Source organism: Lepidochelys kempii, chromosome 4 (genome assembly GCF_965140265.1).
Source record: "Lepidochelys kempii isolate rLepKem1 chromosome 4, rLepKem1.hap2, whole genome shotgun sequence".
Lineage (NCBI taxonomy): Eukaryota > Metazoa > Chordata > Testudines > Cheloniidae > Lepidochelys > Lepidochelys kempii.
The window spans coordinates 11,665,938-11,679,854 of NC_133259.1; the positions used below are offsets into that span (position 1 = coordinate 11,665,938).

The 13,917-nt window shown below is 44.5% G+C and overlaps 1 protein-coding gene across 1 annotated transcript in view; it reads left to right on the plus strand.

Annotated features, from left to right (window-relative positions):
* Nucleotides 1-13,917, plus strand: part of ADAMTS3 (ADAM metallopeptidase with thrombospondin type 1 motif 3) — a 187,200-nt gene that overhangs the window by 151,942 nt on the left and 21,341 nt on the right. The window contains 9 exon segments of the mRNA XM_073340380.1: nt 239-322; nt 3,119-3,275; nt 4,564-4,669; nt 5,714-5,857; nt 8,201-8,333; nt 8,749-8,862; nt 9,962-10,107; nt 11,085-11,260; nt 13,253-13,386. Coding sequence (XP_073196481.1) covers nt 239-322; nt 3,119-3,275; nt 4,564-4,669; nt 5,714-5,857; nt 8,201-8,333; nt 8,749-8,862; nt 9,962-10,107; nt 11,085-11,260; nt 13,253-13,386 — 1,194 coding nt within the window.

Genomic DNA, 13,917 nt, shown 5'->3' on the forward strand with positions numbered 1-13,917 from the left:
TTAAAGTCAACTGTAGTCATCCCATTGACATCCGTTGGTTTTGATCAAGTTCTTCTATGAGAAGGTTTGTTACAACTGGAATTGTAACGTGCATGGAAACATTTTAAGACTTGAATTCTACTTCCTTACGAGCAAATATAACTCTGTAAGTGTGAGAGTTCTATAATTGTACATGCACTTTAATATCCTCTCATTGTGACTTGTTTTATCTATCTTTTTCTTTTCCCCTCATTCTTAGGTGAATGAAATTTACCACGATGAATCCCTTGGTGTCCACATAAATGTGGTGCTGGTGCGAATGATAATGCTGGGGTATGCGAAGGTAAAAAGGCATGTCAATGAGTGCTGCATCTTAATCGTCACAATTCTGTTTCAGTGTCAGTTAATTTGGTGCAGGTGGCTTCTGCTGGACTGGCAGCAGTGGAGACGGGGGTCCTGCACCGCAGGTAGCGGCAGGGCAGTTTCTGAGAGCTACGTCACCTGTTTGCCTCAGCCCAAAACTGGTGAATTCTCTTCTCTTCTCCGAGGCCGCGTACAAGAGTGCCTGTTGTGATGCTGACACACCTGTTCTTGTGCCCCTTCCTGACTCGTTTCTCACCAAACGCCAACAGCTGGAAGATGAGGGTAACTTTTGGTCTCTCTCAAGCTGGGAGGATGTAAGCCAATGAAATGCTCCTTATGCAGAATATCCCTTCTCCTGTGATACCAGTCCACTTTGTTCAAATTCTCCTTCACGCTACGTATGCTGGGCTTGATTTGGCCTACATGGTGCTGAGGGTTTTAGTCTGCATCCTCCTTAATACTTGGGTGGCAGCTGTGACTGAGGAGATATGCCCCCCAGGAGAGAACAGTCTTCATAGGAGCCCAGCTGCATGAGAGATTCTCCTAATATGTGTTCTGTCTATGTCCTTCCCTTGCCAGTGCCACCTACTTTAGGGATGGGCAGAAGAGCCCCCTTGGCAGAATGGGTTGCTGATGCCTTGTACGATTGCAAACCCCTCTGGGCGGACTTTGTTTCATCAGAGTCCACTGCCTGAGTGTGATGGGGTAGACTACGACCAGAGGTCCCCTGCTGGAGGCCTCAGGGACCTGCCACACCCATCCCAGAAAAGGAGCAGTGGAGGGAAGTCCTCTGAGCAGCCTAGCGAGACAAGGGGAGGCCAATCAGAAGGAGGCTGCAAAGGGCTAGCCAAGCAGAGAAGCTGTAGGCAGTAACCAGTCAGGACCCAGGAGGGCCATATAAAAAGGAGCTGCAGAGCCAGAGACAGTCCCTCGCTGGAGCCAGAGGGGTGCAGCTGGTGTTCCTGGCTGGCCAGAGGGAACTGCAGCACCATGGACAGCTCAGTGCTGGCAGGGACTGGGGGACCCCGCCCCCCATAGGCCACTGGGGAAGTGGCCTATAATCGGAGAGCAATAAACTCCCAGAAGAGGAACTGAACTGTTAAGAGGCCCAGCTGCAGAACTGTGGCCAGAACATACCAAGAGGGGAAAACCATTGCCTCCAGGGAGGAAGCCCTCGGGGTAAGCCCAACACCAGAGCTGGGACTGTTTAAAGACTGCAGACACATGACCAGAAGGGGCACTTGTGAGATGTAGGTGCTACGCCATTACACTGAGTTTCTGCCAGCAGAAGACCTTAGTGAATCAAGCCAATTGCTGTCAAAGCAAAGGATGTCTTCTTTGCCATTTGCAGCATGCCAGCATATCCTCGCCATGTCGATAATTAGGAAGTTATTTCCTTTTTACAAGAACAGTTTGTGCCTCCTTCCCTTCCCCCCAGATCATGCTGAGCTCCCCCATGGTCTGCCCTGGGTAATCTTAATATATTTTACATTGATTTTCCTCTTAAAAAGCACTTAGAGGGCTTTGCAACAAATGCTTATTACATTATTCAAAAGCCAAAAGGAAGCATCCAGGTCTGTTCCATGTTTGGTAAAGCTCCCATCCTTCCATTTCAATGGGGCATTAAGCTTAGGTAGGTGAAAAGACCATTTCTGTGTTTCCTTGCTGGTTAAATATTACTCTGAACACACAGAGCTTGTGTATATAGTGTAGCAGGAGCCAGACAGGACTCAGAGGGACCAGATCTTCATCTGGTGTACATCAGCGTAGGTCCATTGGAGCTACATGGATTTGCCCCAGCTGAAGATCTGTCCCGTATGTTTTTTATCATTTCAGACTTTCTTTGCAGATTACCGTAGACTGTGTGTGTCCCTGCACTCTAGTTTATCTTAAGCAAATGGCACATTCTCTTCTAGCGGCTTAAAATGTAAGCAGCTCCCAGCTGTGGGATTAAAATTGTCCTGGTGTACTAGCTGTATCGTTTGTGTGTTTGCCCTCCACATTACGTTTTATACAAAAAGACTGTTATTTTTATAAAGAATATAAACACTTGTGGTGTTTTCTGAAAAGTCCCTTACGTGCAAGCCAACAAAACTGGCCTGATGGCCTGCAACCAAACCAGGGGTGCTGGCAGCTGGGAGGAAACACCTTGTTAATGATTCTCTCTGACTGCCCTGATTCCCCATGACCTTGGCTTTTGTGTAGTCATTAACACTTGTGCAGAGTCCTTGTAAAAGGCCGTTGTTCTGATGTGGTGGCTTTTTGCACCCACTTTGCTCAGGGGCAAATGACGGCACCAGTGTGCAGACAGTGGTGAATCGAGCCCACGGGGAATATTGTACATGAGCTGTGGAGCAACTCGATGGGGCAAAAGGCTGGCATGAGCTGGGGAGGAGTGAAAAGAGTGATTGCTCAGTGCTCTGAGAGGAGCTCCCTGGGGGCTTGTCCAAAGGGTGTGTGTGACAAGCCAGGCTGTGAATCTACAGCACACTAGCTTGCCGCGTACTAACTCGGTGTCTGGACCCTGCTATAGCGCACTAAAGGCTCCAGGGTGTGCTTTGAGACACTACAGAACTCTAGTGCACTGTAGCACGGTCCAAATGGTGAGTTAGTGCATAACAAGCCAGTGTGCTGTAGATTTGCACCCTGGCTTGCCATTCACTAACTCACCTTGTAGGCAAACCTTACGAGAAAATAATTGTTTTAAATGTCCTGACGCCAAGTTCAGGGAACACACCGCTAAGCTTCTTGATTCGCATTTATTTCTCTCTTCTAGTCTGTCAGCTTGATTGAAAGGGGAAACCCCTCAAGAAGCCTGGAGAATGTTTGCCGCTGGGCCTACCAGCAACAGAAGTCGGATCCCAATCATTCTGAGCATCATGATCATGCCATTTTTTTAACCAGGCAAGATTTTGGGCCTGCTGGTATGCAAGGTAAAGCAACCAGTCTGTAGCAGAATTATTTGTTTTTTAATAATGCATGAAAGAAAGGGGGGAAATGTGAAAGTTGTGTTGATTGATCTGAAAAAATTAGGGAGCATAGGTTAGGATTCAGCAAAGCACTTAAGCAAGTGTTTGAACTAATTTAGTTAAAACAGTGCAAACCCCTGTAAGACACTCATATTCCAGTTTAACATCAACACCAACTTAAGCTAAATGGTAACAAACCTCACTTAGAGAGAAGATTTTCCCTGGAGTGGTTTGCATCAGTTCAACTAAATCTGTTTAAAATCACTCCTCAAGTTAACAGTGCAACTTTCTCTTGTAGACATATGTATTAGTTACATATGTTAACCAATCATGGAGCAGCAACAACTTCATGTGGTTTATGTAATGGACCACTGTGGTGTCAATTGTACATTCCTTTGTAAAATTCACATTATCGGCTAGCACAAACCCACATGAGGTGAAATACACTTCCAGTACCCATAGCTGTTCATGAAAAAAGCACCATGTTTTGAATGCCCAACTTGAGACACTATGGGCTTTATTTTCAAAGGAGCCGAACATCTGCCATTCTCCTTAGTTGGAGCTGAGTTCTCACCACTTCTCCCAACCAAGACTAAGGTGTCTCAAGTCAGCCTCCCAAAAACTGGAAGACCCAAAACTAATAGGTGCTTTTGAAAAATTTGGCCTAAATTTGTACGTCTATCCTAATAGATGAAGGTGGAGATTTTCTCCCTTGAGGAAGACTTCAGACGTTGCTGACAAAAAGACAGACAACACGAAAAGGGACCTAGACTAAAACTGAAAATATTAATATCAGCATGACAAAAAAGGCTATTGTTGAAGACTTTGCCTCCAAGTTAGACTGGAACATCATTTCATGAATTTTGGTGGTAAACACGTAAATGTCTAGAGAACAATGTAGATTGCTAATAAACCAGGCATGGCTTTTAGGTTTGTCACAGCACTTTAATCTGTGTGGTAGTCATTTTAATGAGAAAAACTGCTTTAAAGTGGGTGGAGAAATTGGACATCAAGACAATAACTACGAAGGAATCCAAGACGATCACATTCCAAAAGAAGTTCATCAACCTCCTCTCCCACTCAGATACAGATGGACGTTTGCAGCTGACCTAGCCTGATCTTGCTGCAGGGAAGCATATAGCTAACTACTCCTTCACAATGGGTCTTTATAGGCAAAAACAGTAAATCTTGTGGGTTATCTAATAAAAAAAAAATGAAAGGAAACAAACCCAAACTGTATTGCTCTCAACAGGATACGCTCCCGTCACTGGCATGTGTCACCCTGTAAGAAGCTGCACTCTCAACCATGAGGATGGGTTTTCTTCAGCTTTTGTAGTTGCCCATGAAACTGGTCATGTGTAAGTCTTACTATTACAACCTGAGCAACATAAAGCACGGGGCTTCTTCTCCTGCTTGCACAAAACAGTTTTATTCTCATGGGGGCTATGCGCATGGCAAATCTCCTTTTATTTCTTATTCCTTTGGCATTCACAGGAGCTTTAATCAATGAAGAGGTAAATGCGGGACAAAATCTTATCTTGTAAAATTCCATGTGGTGGACTTTTATATCTAAGTTAAAAATGGAAGGCATTGGAATACTGTTTTGATGCATTGCATTCAACAGTGACTGGTTTGTCAAGCGACACAGACTTCTACCTGTTGCTTCACCAAATGCTATTATATATTTATCAGCTGTGGCAAATTTCGGGGAATTAAGTCTGGAATGGTTTGTTCAATAAAATATCTCCGTTAGCCAGCTGGATGAATTAGTGTCACTCAGAGTCTGATTTTTAAAATTAGTAGTCCAGGTTCCTCACTCATGTGGTAAATGAGTGTGCAAAAGTGGACACATGATTTTGGGAACAAGTGGTCCTCTATTTGTGATAAATGGAGATTTATCTCTATTTGCCTGTTTGTTTTAACATCAAGAATATAAGCATGGATCATCCTAAACTTAGGGTTTGTCTACGCATGGAGTTATTCAGGAATAGCTATTCCATTGTGTCTTAACTAAACTAGAATAACTTACTCTTAATCCAGAATAAGTGTGTCCACACATGGGTTACTGAGGAATATTTATTTTGCTTTAAATTCACAGCCTACCTTAATCTGAATTAACTTTCAAGTGTAGATAAGCCCTTTGGTTTCTGTTCAGTTAATTAAAAATAAAATCAATGAAGAGATGCATTAAAGAAACAGTCTTTCAGGAACTCTTTAATGTCCATCCATGGGTATTTTGTCATTAGCAGAGAGTCCCATTTAATGGTATTTGTAGGATGTAAAAACAAAATCCCTTTTTAACAAAACTATGCAGTGTGTGAATTGTTTAACCCCCCTCCCCTGCCTTTTTTGGTGTGAACAACACAGATTTTGTAGCGTCTGACAGCTGCTCTTTGTTTCAGGCTGGGAATGGAGCATGACGGGCAAGGGAACAGGTGTGGGGATGAGACCGCTATGGGGAGCGTCATGGCTCCCTTGGTGCAGGCTGCCTTTCATCGTTACCACTGGTCCCGGTGCAGTGGCCAAGAGCTCAAAAGATACATACAGTAAGGACCTGTTGGTGTCTAAGTGTAGTTATTCATGAAATAGCACTTTGTGCTGTCAGATCACATGCTTCCTTCCATTGTACTCAGCAGAGGAGAGAAAGAGGGAAATCTCAGGACAGGGAGCAACATGATCCCCTGACCCCTGTGAGCTGCAAAAGCTCCTTTCTGCAGGCCCAAGTGGAATTGGGGCATCTGAGGTTTTGGAGAGATGTCAGGCTACTGGAAGATGGAGCCACTCTGTGTGGCTGATATGCTTATTGCAATGCCATCTTCCCCCTGTGGGATATTGATCCCCCTTGAATGTCATGGGGGGAGCAGAGAGCACTTGGCTAATGGCAGCATGGCTGTCGAGGGAGCGTGCTGCGTCCTCTCTGCTGACTCTTGCCAGAGATTCAGTACCTTTTCTGCCCTTTAGATCCCTTCTGTGCTGGGGAGAAGAGTAACAGGCCTCCATTTGAGATGGATTCATGCTCGTGATTTCTAAATTTAAATAGGAATTCAATCTTAAAAGGTGCCACTGCAAATGAATATGCCTGCACTTTAACAGAACATCAACAACCAAAACAACAGTTGCATTTCGAGGTACAATCTCTTACCAAAAAAAAAAGTCACTTTCCAAATCTCCTTTCTGGCAGCCACATCGCTTCCATCTTGACTTTTTTAAAGACGCGCTAAGTCAACAGCAACAATTCCTCATAAAGGGCCTGATCCAAAACCGCTGAAATCATGGGAGTCTTTCCAGTGACTTCAGTGGACTTTGGGTCAGGCTCCTCGATTTTGCAAACTTTAAAATTTTTGTGAATACAATACTCCCTTTGACTCAGTGGGAGTTTGTGTATTTGAAACGATGACAGTATGGAGCCCTGAAAGCAGAAAAGGGGAATTGCAAAATGGCTAGAGAAAGAGGAAAATCTTTAAATTTGTACATATATGAATATATATAAAAGCACAGCAGGATGGAGAGTGATTTTTAGTGCCATTTTGACATTTTTCCTTATCCTCTTACTGTTGCATACCTGAGACCTCACACAATTCCCATTCAGTCCTGACTCACTGATCTAAATGGGAGTGTTGCCTGAGAGGGAACTAATTCAGGGCTTCGCAAACTGGTCCATTGGCTCTGTTCTCTGCAAACTCATCTCACCTGAGACATGACAAACTCACTAAACCAAATATATCTTACAGATATTTATCTATAAAGAGTACCGTGTAAGGTATTTACAGAAAGCTTGTAACTTGTCAAGATTCATAACTGTGAGATGTAGTTATGGGTAATATTTAAGGAACCATGTATTTACACTGACAGGATGCTTTATGGACTTGGGAGTAAAAAATTAGTCACCAGGGGATAATGTGTCATGGTGATGGCCCATTCAGGCAGGAGAGAGTTGTCACCCCAGCCTGTTTAGCTGGTGATGCAGTGCAAGGCACAATTGTTTCCCCTTGCACAATACTAGGATTTTTGATGAGAAGCCATCGGAGGCCACTTCAAACAATCAGAACCCCTTGGAGATAAAGAAAAGGAACTTCACAACAAGACAGGGGTGGTCCTGCCTGTGAACAGAAACTAAAGGCTGCTTTTAGTATAATACAGAGATGGGCAAAGCTCTCTGTATCCATTCACTGAGGAAACCCATTCTGGAGCAGGGATGTTTTCATGAATGTTTGAATCCTGGTTCTTGGGGAACCAACCATTTCTGCATTTCTTGGAGGAAAACCTTCTTTGTGAGGTAGGAAAGGTAATTATTAGTGTAGACCTAGGTTTGCATTTTATGATTTTGTTTTCTGTTGTAACCATTTGTTTCCACCACTTTCTCTGATTTCTAATTAAACCTTTAGTCTTTCTTAAATAAACCTACTTTTGTTTTATTGTAAGTGCTCACAAGTGCTGTGTGGTTTACAGAAGCAGTGGTTTATGGCAAACTGGGATACGTTGCTCCCTTCAGGGCAAAGGATTTGGGATTTCTGTGAGTAGTTGGTGTCAGGGGCTGGATATCACAGGGGAATGATTCAAAGGGACTTGAGGACTGGGATGCAACTCTTGTTAACCTGCAAGGCAAAGACATAGCCCAGGGGAGAGCGCTTGAAAGGCAGGTAGTGTTAGGGAGCTAACTCCCAGCCAGGCCCAAGCAAGACTCCCTCATGCTGAAAATGGGATAACAAGGAAACTCCCAGTCCTGGGTACCCCAAGAACCATCACAATATTATTATCCCCTGTTCAGTTAGAGTCCTGTGTTGTAGTGAACACACATTCTAATGGATGAGAACAAGCAGTAATAACTATGTGGGTTGGAAAATATCACTGAGTATTCTCATGGGCTTTCTGTGTTTCTCTTCCCACAGCTCCTATGACTGTCTCCTTGATGACCCCTTTGAACACGATTGGCCCAAACTTCCTGAACTGCCAGGAATCAATTATTCCATGGATGAACAATGCCGCTTTGATTTTGGTGTTGGCTACAAAATGTGCACAGCGGTATGTCCAGAGTGGTTGTTCTAAGGATTAAAATCATTTTATCTAGTTGCTTTTGACCCTTTTCAGTAGCCATAATTTTTTTTTTGAGGGCTGCGGGAGGCGGAGTGAATTGAAACAGCCTGAAGTGCCAGTAAAATGTGTATCCAGACTCATTTAGGACCACTCTGGGGGGTTCATGAAAATGTAGGAGCCTATAATGTCTAGTTTTACCAAAATTGATAGTAATTCTCATGGAGGAACATCAGTGTGGTGTGTTTAAATCATGGTAGTATTGTAGTCAACTTAGTGTTAACCAGTGTTTAACATTAATGAAATGTGATGATAGTTAATGCCCTGATTGCTGCTATGAACAATATCAGTAACGTGATCGTTAATCTCATTGAATAAATGTCTTGGTCTTGTTAATACATTTCAGTTTCGAACCTTTGACCCATGTAAGCAGTTGTGGTGTAGCCATCCAGACAATCCATACTTCTGTAAGACTAAGAAAGGGCCTCCACTCGATGGCACAGAATGTGCCCCTGGGAAAGTGAGTATATTATGTTTTCAGTATCTATTTATTTTAAACTGTCAGGATAGATCTCGTGTGGGGGCTTCATCCCAGAAGTTCCCTGACTTCAGTGGGAGGAATGAGGCCAAGGTCATGAAGAAGGAGGAACTATACAATGTGCACTGTTCAGGGCTCATCTTAGGAGCAATTCAGATTGTGGTGTGCTTTATGAAATGGTGTTGGAAGCCAGAAGATCGAAGCCCAACTTTAGAGCTAACCTTGCATCAGTGTCTTCTTGTGGGCTTTGCATTACATTTTTGGAGTCTTGTTTCATCTGAAAACTGCCCAGAAAGTAGCAGTGGGAAGCCACTGTAGCAGACTTTGCCCTTACTCTGGGATTGAAGTAGTTACTCTTAAACGGTGGTGCTTGCGGTCCAGACATCCTGTGGCTAACGGAGTACTAATGTGCCTGGATTAACTGTTTTTCTTTTAATATCTCCAGTGGTGGGTCCCTGATTTTTAACTCTCATTTTTAATTAGCAGCTTACATGCCTAGAAATGTTTGTTTAGCAAATTCTGTGTACTTTGAGATACAGAGAAGCTGCTTATGCCATAGCCAGCAGCAAAAAGTGCACTGTCGGATGACTAACCCTCTATCTCAGTGTAAATGGACATTAGAAACAGTACAGTATGAGCAAAAGGTCCTACGCTGCTCTTTGGCGTTGTATCTTGCAAAACAAAACAAAAAAATTAAAATGCTGGTGCTGAATGGAGGCCAAAAAGAAACAACCAAAGAGTCTGGTCAGGCTAACTAAGGGCTGGATTGTATCCAGCTCTACGTGCTGGAGCCAGGGAGGAAGCAGGTGTACAGCGCATGCACGCTGCCCCGCTCTGCCTACCTGTATTGCGCGTCACAGCACAAAGGGTGAGCAGCCTCCACAGGTCTGCTACTCCCCTCCTCCTTAAGGCTCTTCCTCCATCGGAGAGCGGCGAGTCTGAGGCCTAGTCTGTGCCTAGGGCAGTGCACCTACAAGCTGCCCCTTACAATGGGTGATTGTTACAGGAAAATCCAGCCCTGAGCATTGTTCGTAAGGTTGCTGTAATTCCACTTGTTTATTTCTCGCCCGGGTCTCCTCAGTGGTGCTATAAAGGTCACTGTATGTGGAAGAATGCTAACCAGCTGAAACAGGATGGCAACTGGGGATCCTGGACAAAGTTTGGCTCCTGCTCACGGACCTGTGGTACCGGCGTTCGCTTCAGAACACGCCAGTGCAACAATCCAATGTAAGTCTGGAAGACTCTCCTGAACTGGCATTTCCCATTGGTCTGGAGTTTTTATAGGTGTAGGATGCAGTGTGAATGACATTCATACCTGGGCAAAGGGACTGCCACAGTTCTGCAGTGCAGCAGGAGTGCAGTGGTTTTACTGTACATGGGCTGGTGGATACCTGCAGATAGGGCACACAGGGACGCCACACACCTGAACTCAGTGGAGCTGGGCTCCATGCCAGTTCTGCACACAAGACAGTGGGTGAGTTGAGCATTGTGGGGAGGGCATAGGGAGTCACAGGGTTGTGGCCATTGGGTCTGAGATTACCTGGAGCCAGTGCTGCAACCTTTGTATAGAGGGGCTATTCCAGTTATTTGTATGGGCACCATAGAGGGGCTATAAAGTTACAACGTACCCCGTCCAAAGAACTGGACTGACTTTTTATTCCATTGACTCTAACCCCCCCGCAACCAGTCTCTTTGCAGAGGATTGGGAGGATGGGATCATCTTTGGAGAATTCTAGAATTTCCAGAAACAAATCACTGACAAAAACATCTACATGATATTAGGAAATGTAAAAGAGTGGAGAGAAGGTGGAGTGTGGCATCTACAGCCTGCAAGACCTATTGTTAGATGACAACTAATGCAAGAATTTTCTCTGTGTTTCAGTTACGTTATCTGATTATAAATGCGCACACACCATTGCATCTGAAAAAGTTCCCGCTTGGGCATGGGCTTGCTGCACGTTTAGTTACCTGACCAGCACACGCACATGTCACTTTGCAAGTGCGAACGCGTAGCTTTGCAATTTACTTGTTCTCCCGGTGTTTTTACAAGCTCACCCATTCCACCGGCCTTTGAAAATTTGGCCCTGAAAAGTAAGATGAATGCTTTGCTGTGGGACGCTCCTCTGCTCTTGCTGTAGCTGTTTTTCACTCCACTCCTGATGTTCAAGGGTTTTAAAAGCCTTTTAAACCTTTTCCCCCCTTAGGCCCGTCAATGGTGGTCAAGATTGCGCCAGTGTCAATTTTGAGTATCAGCTTTGCAATACAGAAGAATGTCCAAAGCACTTTGAGGACTTCCGAGCACAGCAGTGTCAGCAGCGTAATGCCCATTTCGAGTATCAGACGAGCAAACACCACTGGCTGCCCTATGAGCACCCTGATTGTAAGTGCAGTTACACTTTTGTGTTTAAACCTCATCGCCTGCAGGGATCTCACTCTGCTGTACAGCACATCGGGATCTGAAGGTGGTGTCGGGCCGCTGCCACTTCCAGAAATAATAAGTATTAAAATGTAAGTAGGTGAGAATAAAAAGAGGAGAAATGATGGTCCAGAATGAAGTGATAGTGGGTGTAACCACAGAGACACTGCTGTAACCCCCCAAGCCCAGCCTACTCACAGCTTTCCCGTTGGTGTGGATTTGATTCTGCACAGTGCTGAGGGCTCTGAGCTCCTGCTGTGGGAGCCAGTGGGAATTGAGGGCACTCAGCACAAGCCCTGTTAGGGTTAGGGTGTGACAAGGTTCTGCTCAGATGCTCGAAGGCTCTTCCTAGCACTGATGTGCATCCCTCCCTCATATCTACATGAGAGTGACAGGTGGGGCTTGGCTACACTTGCAAGTTAGAGCACATTAAAGCAGCCCCGGGCACCCTAGCTCACTCCCTGTCCACACTGGCAAGGCACGTAGAGCGCTCTGACTCCACGGCTTGAGCGCTCCTTTTACTCCACCTCGGCGAGAAGATTAACACTTGTTGCACAGTGGCTGAAACGCCCGGGCGTCAGCGTGAACAAGGTGTTGCATTACTGCGCTCTGATCAGCCTCTGGAAACATCCCATAATCCCCTTAAGTCAAGTGGCCACTCTTCTCATTGTTTTGGAATCACTGGAGGAATGCAGACATGCCATTTGAAAGCTCTGTTTCTGACAGCCGGCTGCTTATCTGCTCTGAGACAAAGCAATCATTACTTTGGAATGCTGGGGGGGGGCAGGGGGAGGAGAGGTCTGCTGCTGTCTGAACTTACAAGACAGCATGCTGACATGCTCTCAGGCCCCCCATAAGCCCACTCTCTCTCCCCCCACATACACACAACACACTCCCTGTCACACTCCACCCCACCCCCATTTGAAAAGCACACTGCAGCCACTTGCATGCTGGGATAGCTACCACAATGCACCGCTCTCTGTGGCTGTTGCAAGAGCCGCTAATGTGGCCACGCCAGTGCGCTTGTAGCTGTCAGTGTGGACAGACTGCAGCACTTTCCCTACTGCGCTCCACGAAGGCTGGTTTAACTCACAGCACTCTACATCTGCAAGTGTAGCCATGCCCGTTGTCTAATCATTGCTGGTGCTCTCGTCCACATTAGCTAAAATTAACAAATGTGCTGTCCTAATGGCATTGCTTTAAAATCTCTTCAGTATTTTTTCCACTTTTCTATACTCCCCAACCAGAGCCTAGCAGACCTTGTCTATTATTAACACCAGTTAACCTTTCCCCTTTCGGTTAATTATAGTGAACAATGGCAGATGCAAATATAAAAATTGGATTGTCAGACCAGCAAAAGGTACCACAGAACTCTCTGGGTTGCTGCCAGCAATTTGTTCTCTATGTTTTATCTTGTAGAATACAGTTTTATAGTATTTTGAATATGAAATTAGATGACATCTAGAAATATGGTTAGAGCTGGGGGGTTTCAAAGGAACTTAAGGGAGTTAGGTGCCTAATTCCCATAGGCTCTTTTGAAACTCCTGGCCTAGATTATTCTGCCACTCAGCAATATCTTATACTGACCCTGCCTTTCAGTTGGGATCAGAGCGGATAGCTGCTTTTGGAATAGTTTCAGGCCTAGTCCTGTGCAATCCTGTCCAAGGGAGTTGATTTCCATGAGAACTGAGGGTGCTTAGCCTCTCAAAGGACTAGAAACATTACACATATGAAAGCTAATAATAATAATTAGTGTACCTCATGCGGAGAATTGAGCACCAAGCATCTGAATTCAGGCACAAGGTTTCACAGCTGTCTAAGGCTCCTTTTTATTTACCCCATACAGCATTCCTGTTGTTACTGATTTAAAACTTTGTGGGGTTTGGTTGTTTGTTTTCTAAAGCATGTTTGGGTTGTTGAAATACACACAGTTAACACTATTTCCCTGTTATTCAGCCAACAAAAGATGCCACTTATACTGCCAGTCCAAAGAAACTGGAGATGTTGCTTATATGAAACAGCTGGCACATGACGGGACTCGCTGTTCTTATAAAGATCCATACAGCATTTGTGTGCGGGGAGAGTGTGTGGTGAGTGAAATTTACTTATGATTGTTTTGTTGATTGTACAGCGTTATTGGATAATCATAATTAGAGCTGGTCAAATACCGTACTATTCAACAAACAGCATATGATATGGATTTTATGAACATGAAATGTTCACCAAATCATATTTTCCAGGAGCCCCCAGTTTTAATTAAAATCATAGTTATACTACAGGTTTATTTCTTACAAATACTCTGATTGTCTAAATAATTCTTTTTAAGCCAGTTGCTTCTACTGCTTTTTTGATTCATTTTTGTGTGTAATAACAGCTTAATTGATCACCGTCCTCTTCAAATATGTTAAGGGCTCTTATGAAGAGGACGGTGATTAATTGGTCTCCATGTCCACTGAAGGTAGGACAAGAAGTAATGGGCTTGATCTGCAGCAAGGGAGATTTAGGTTAGATATTAGGAAAAACTTTCTAACTCTCAGGGCAGTTAAGCTCTGGGATGGGCTTCCAAGGGAGATTGTGGAATCCCATCATTGAAGGTTTTCAAGAGCATGTTGGACAAACAC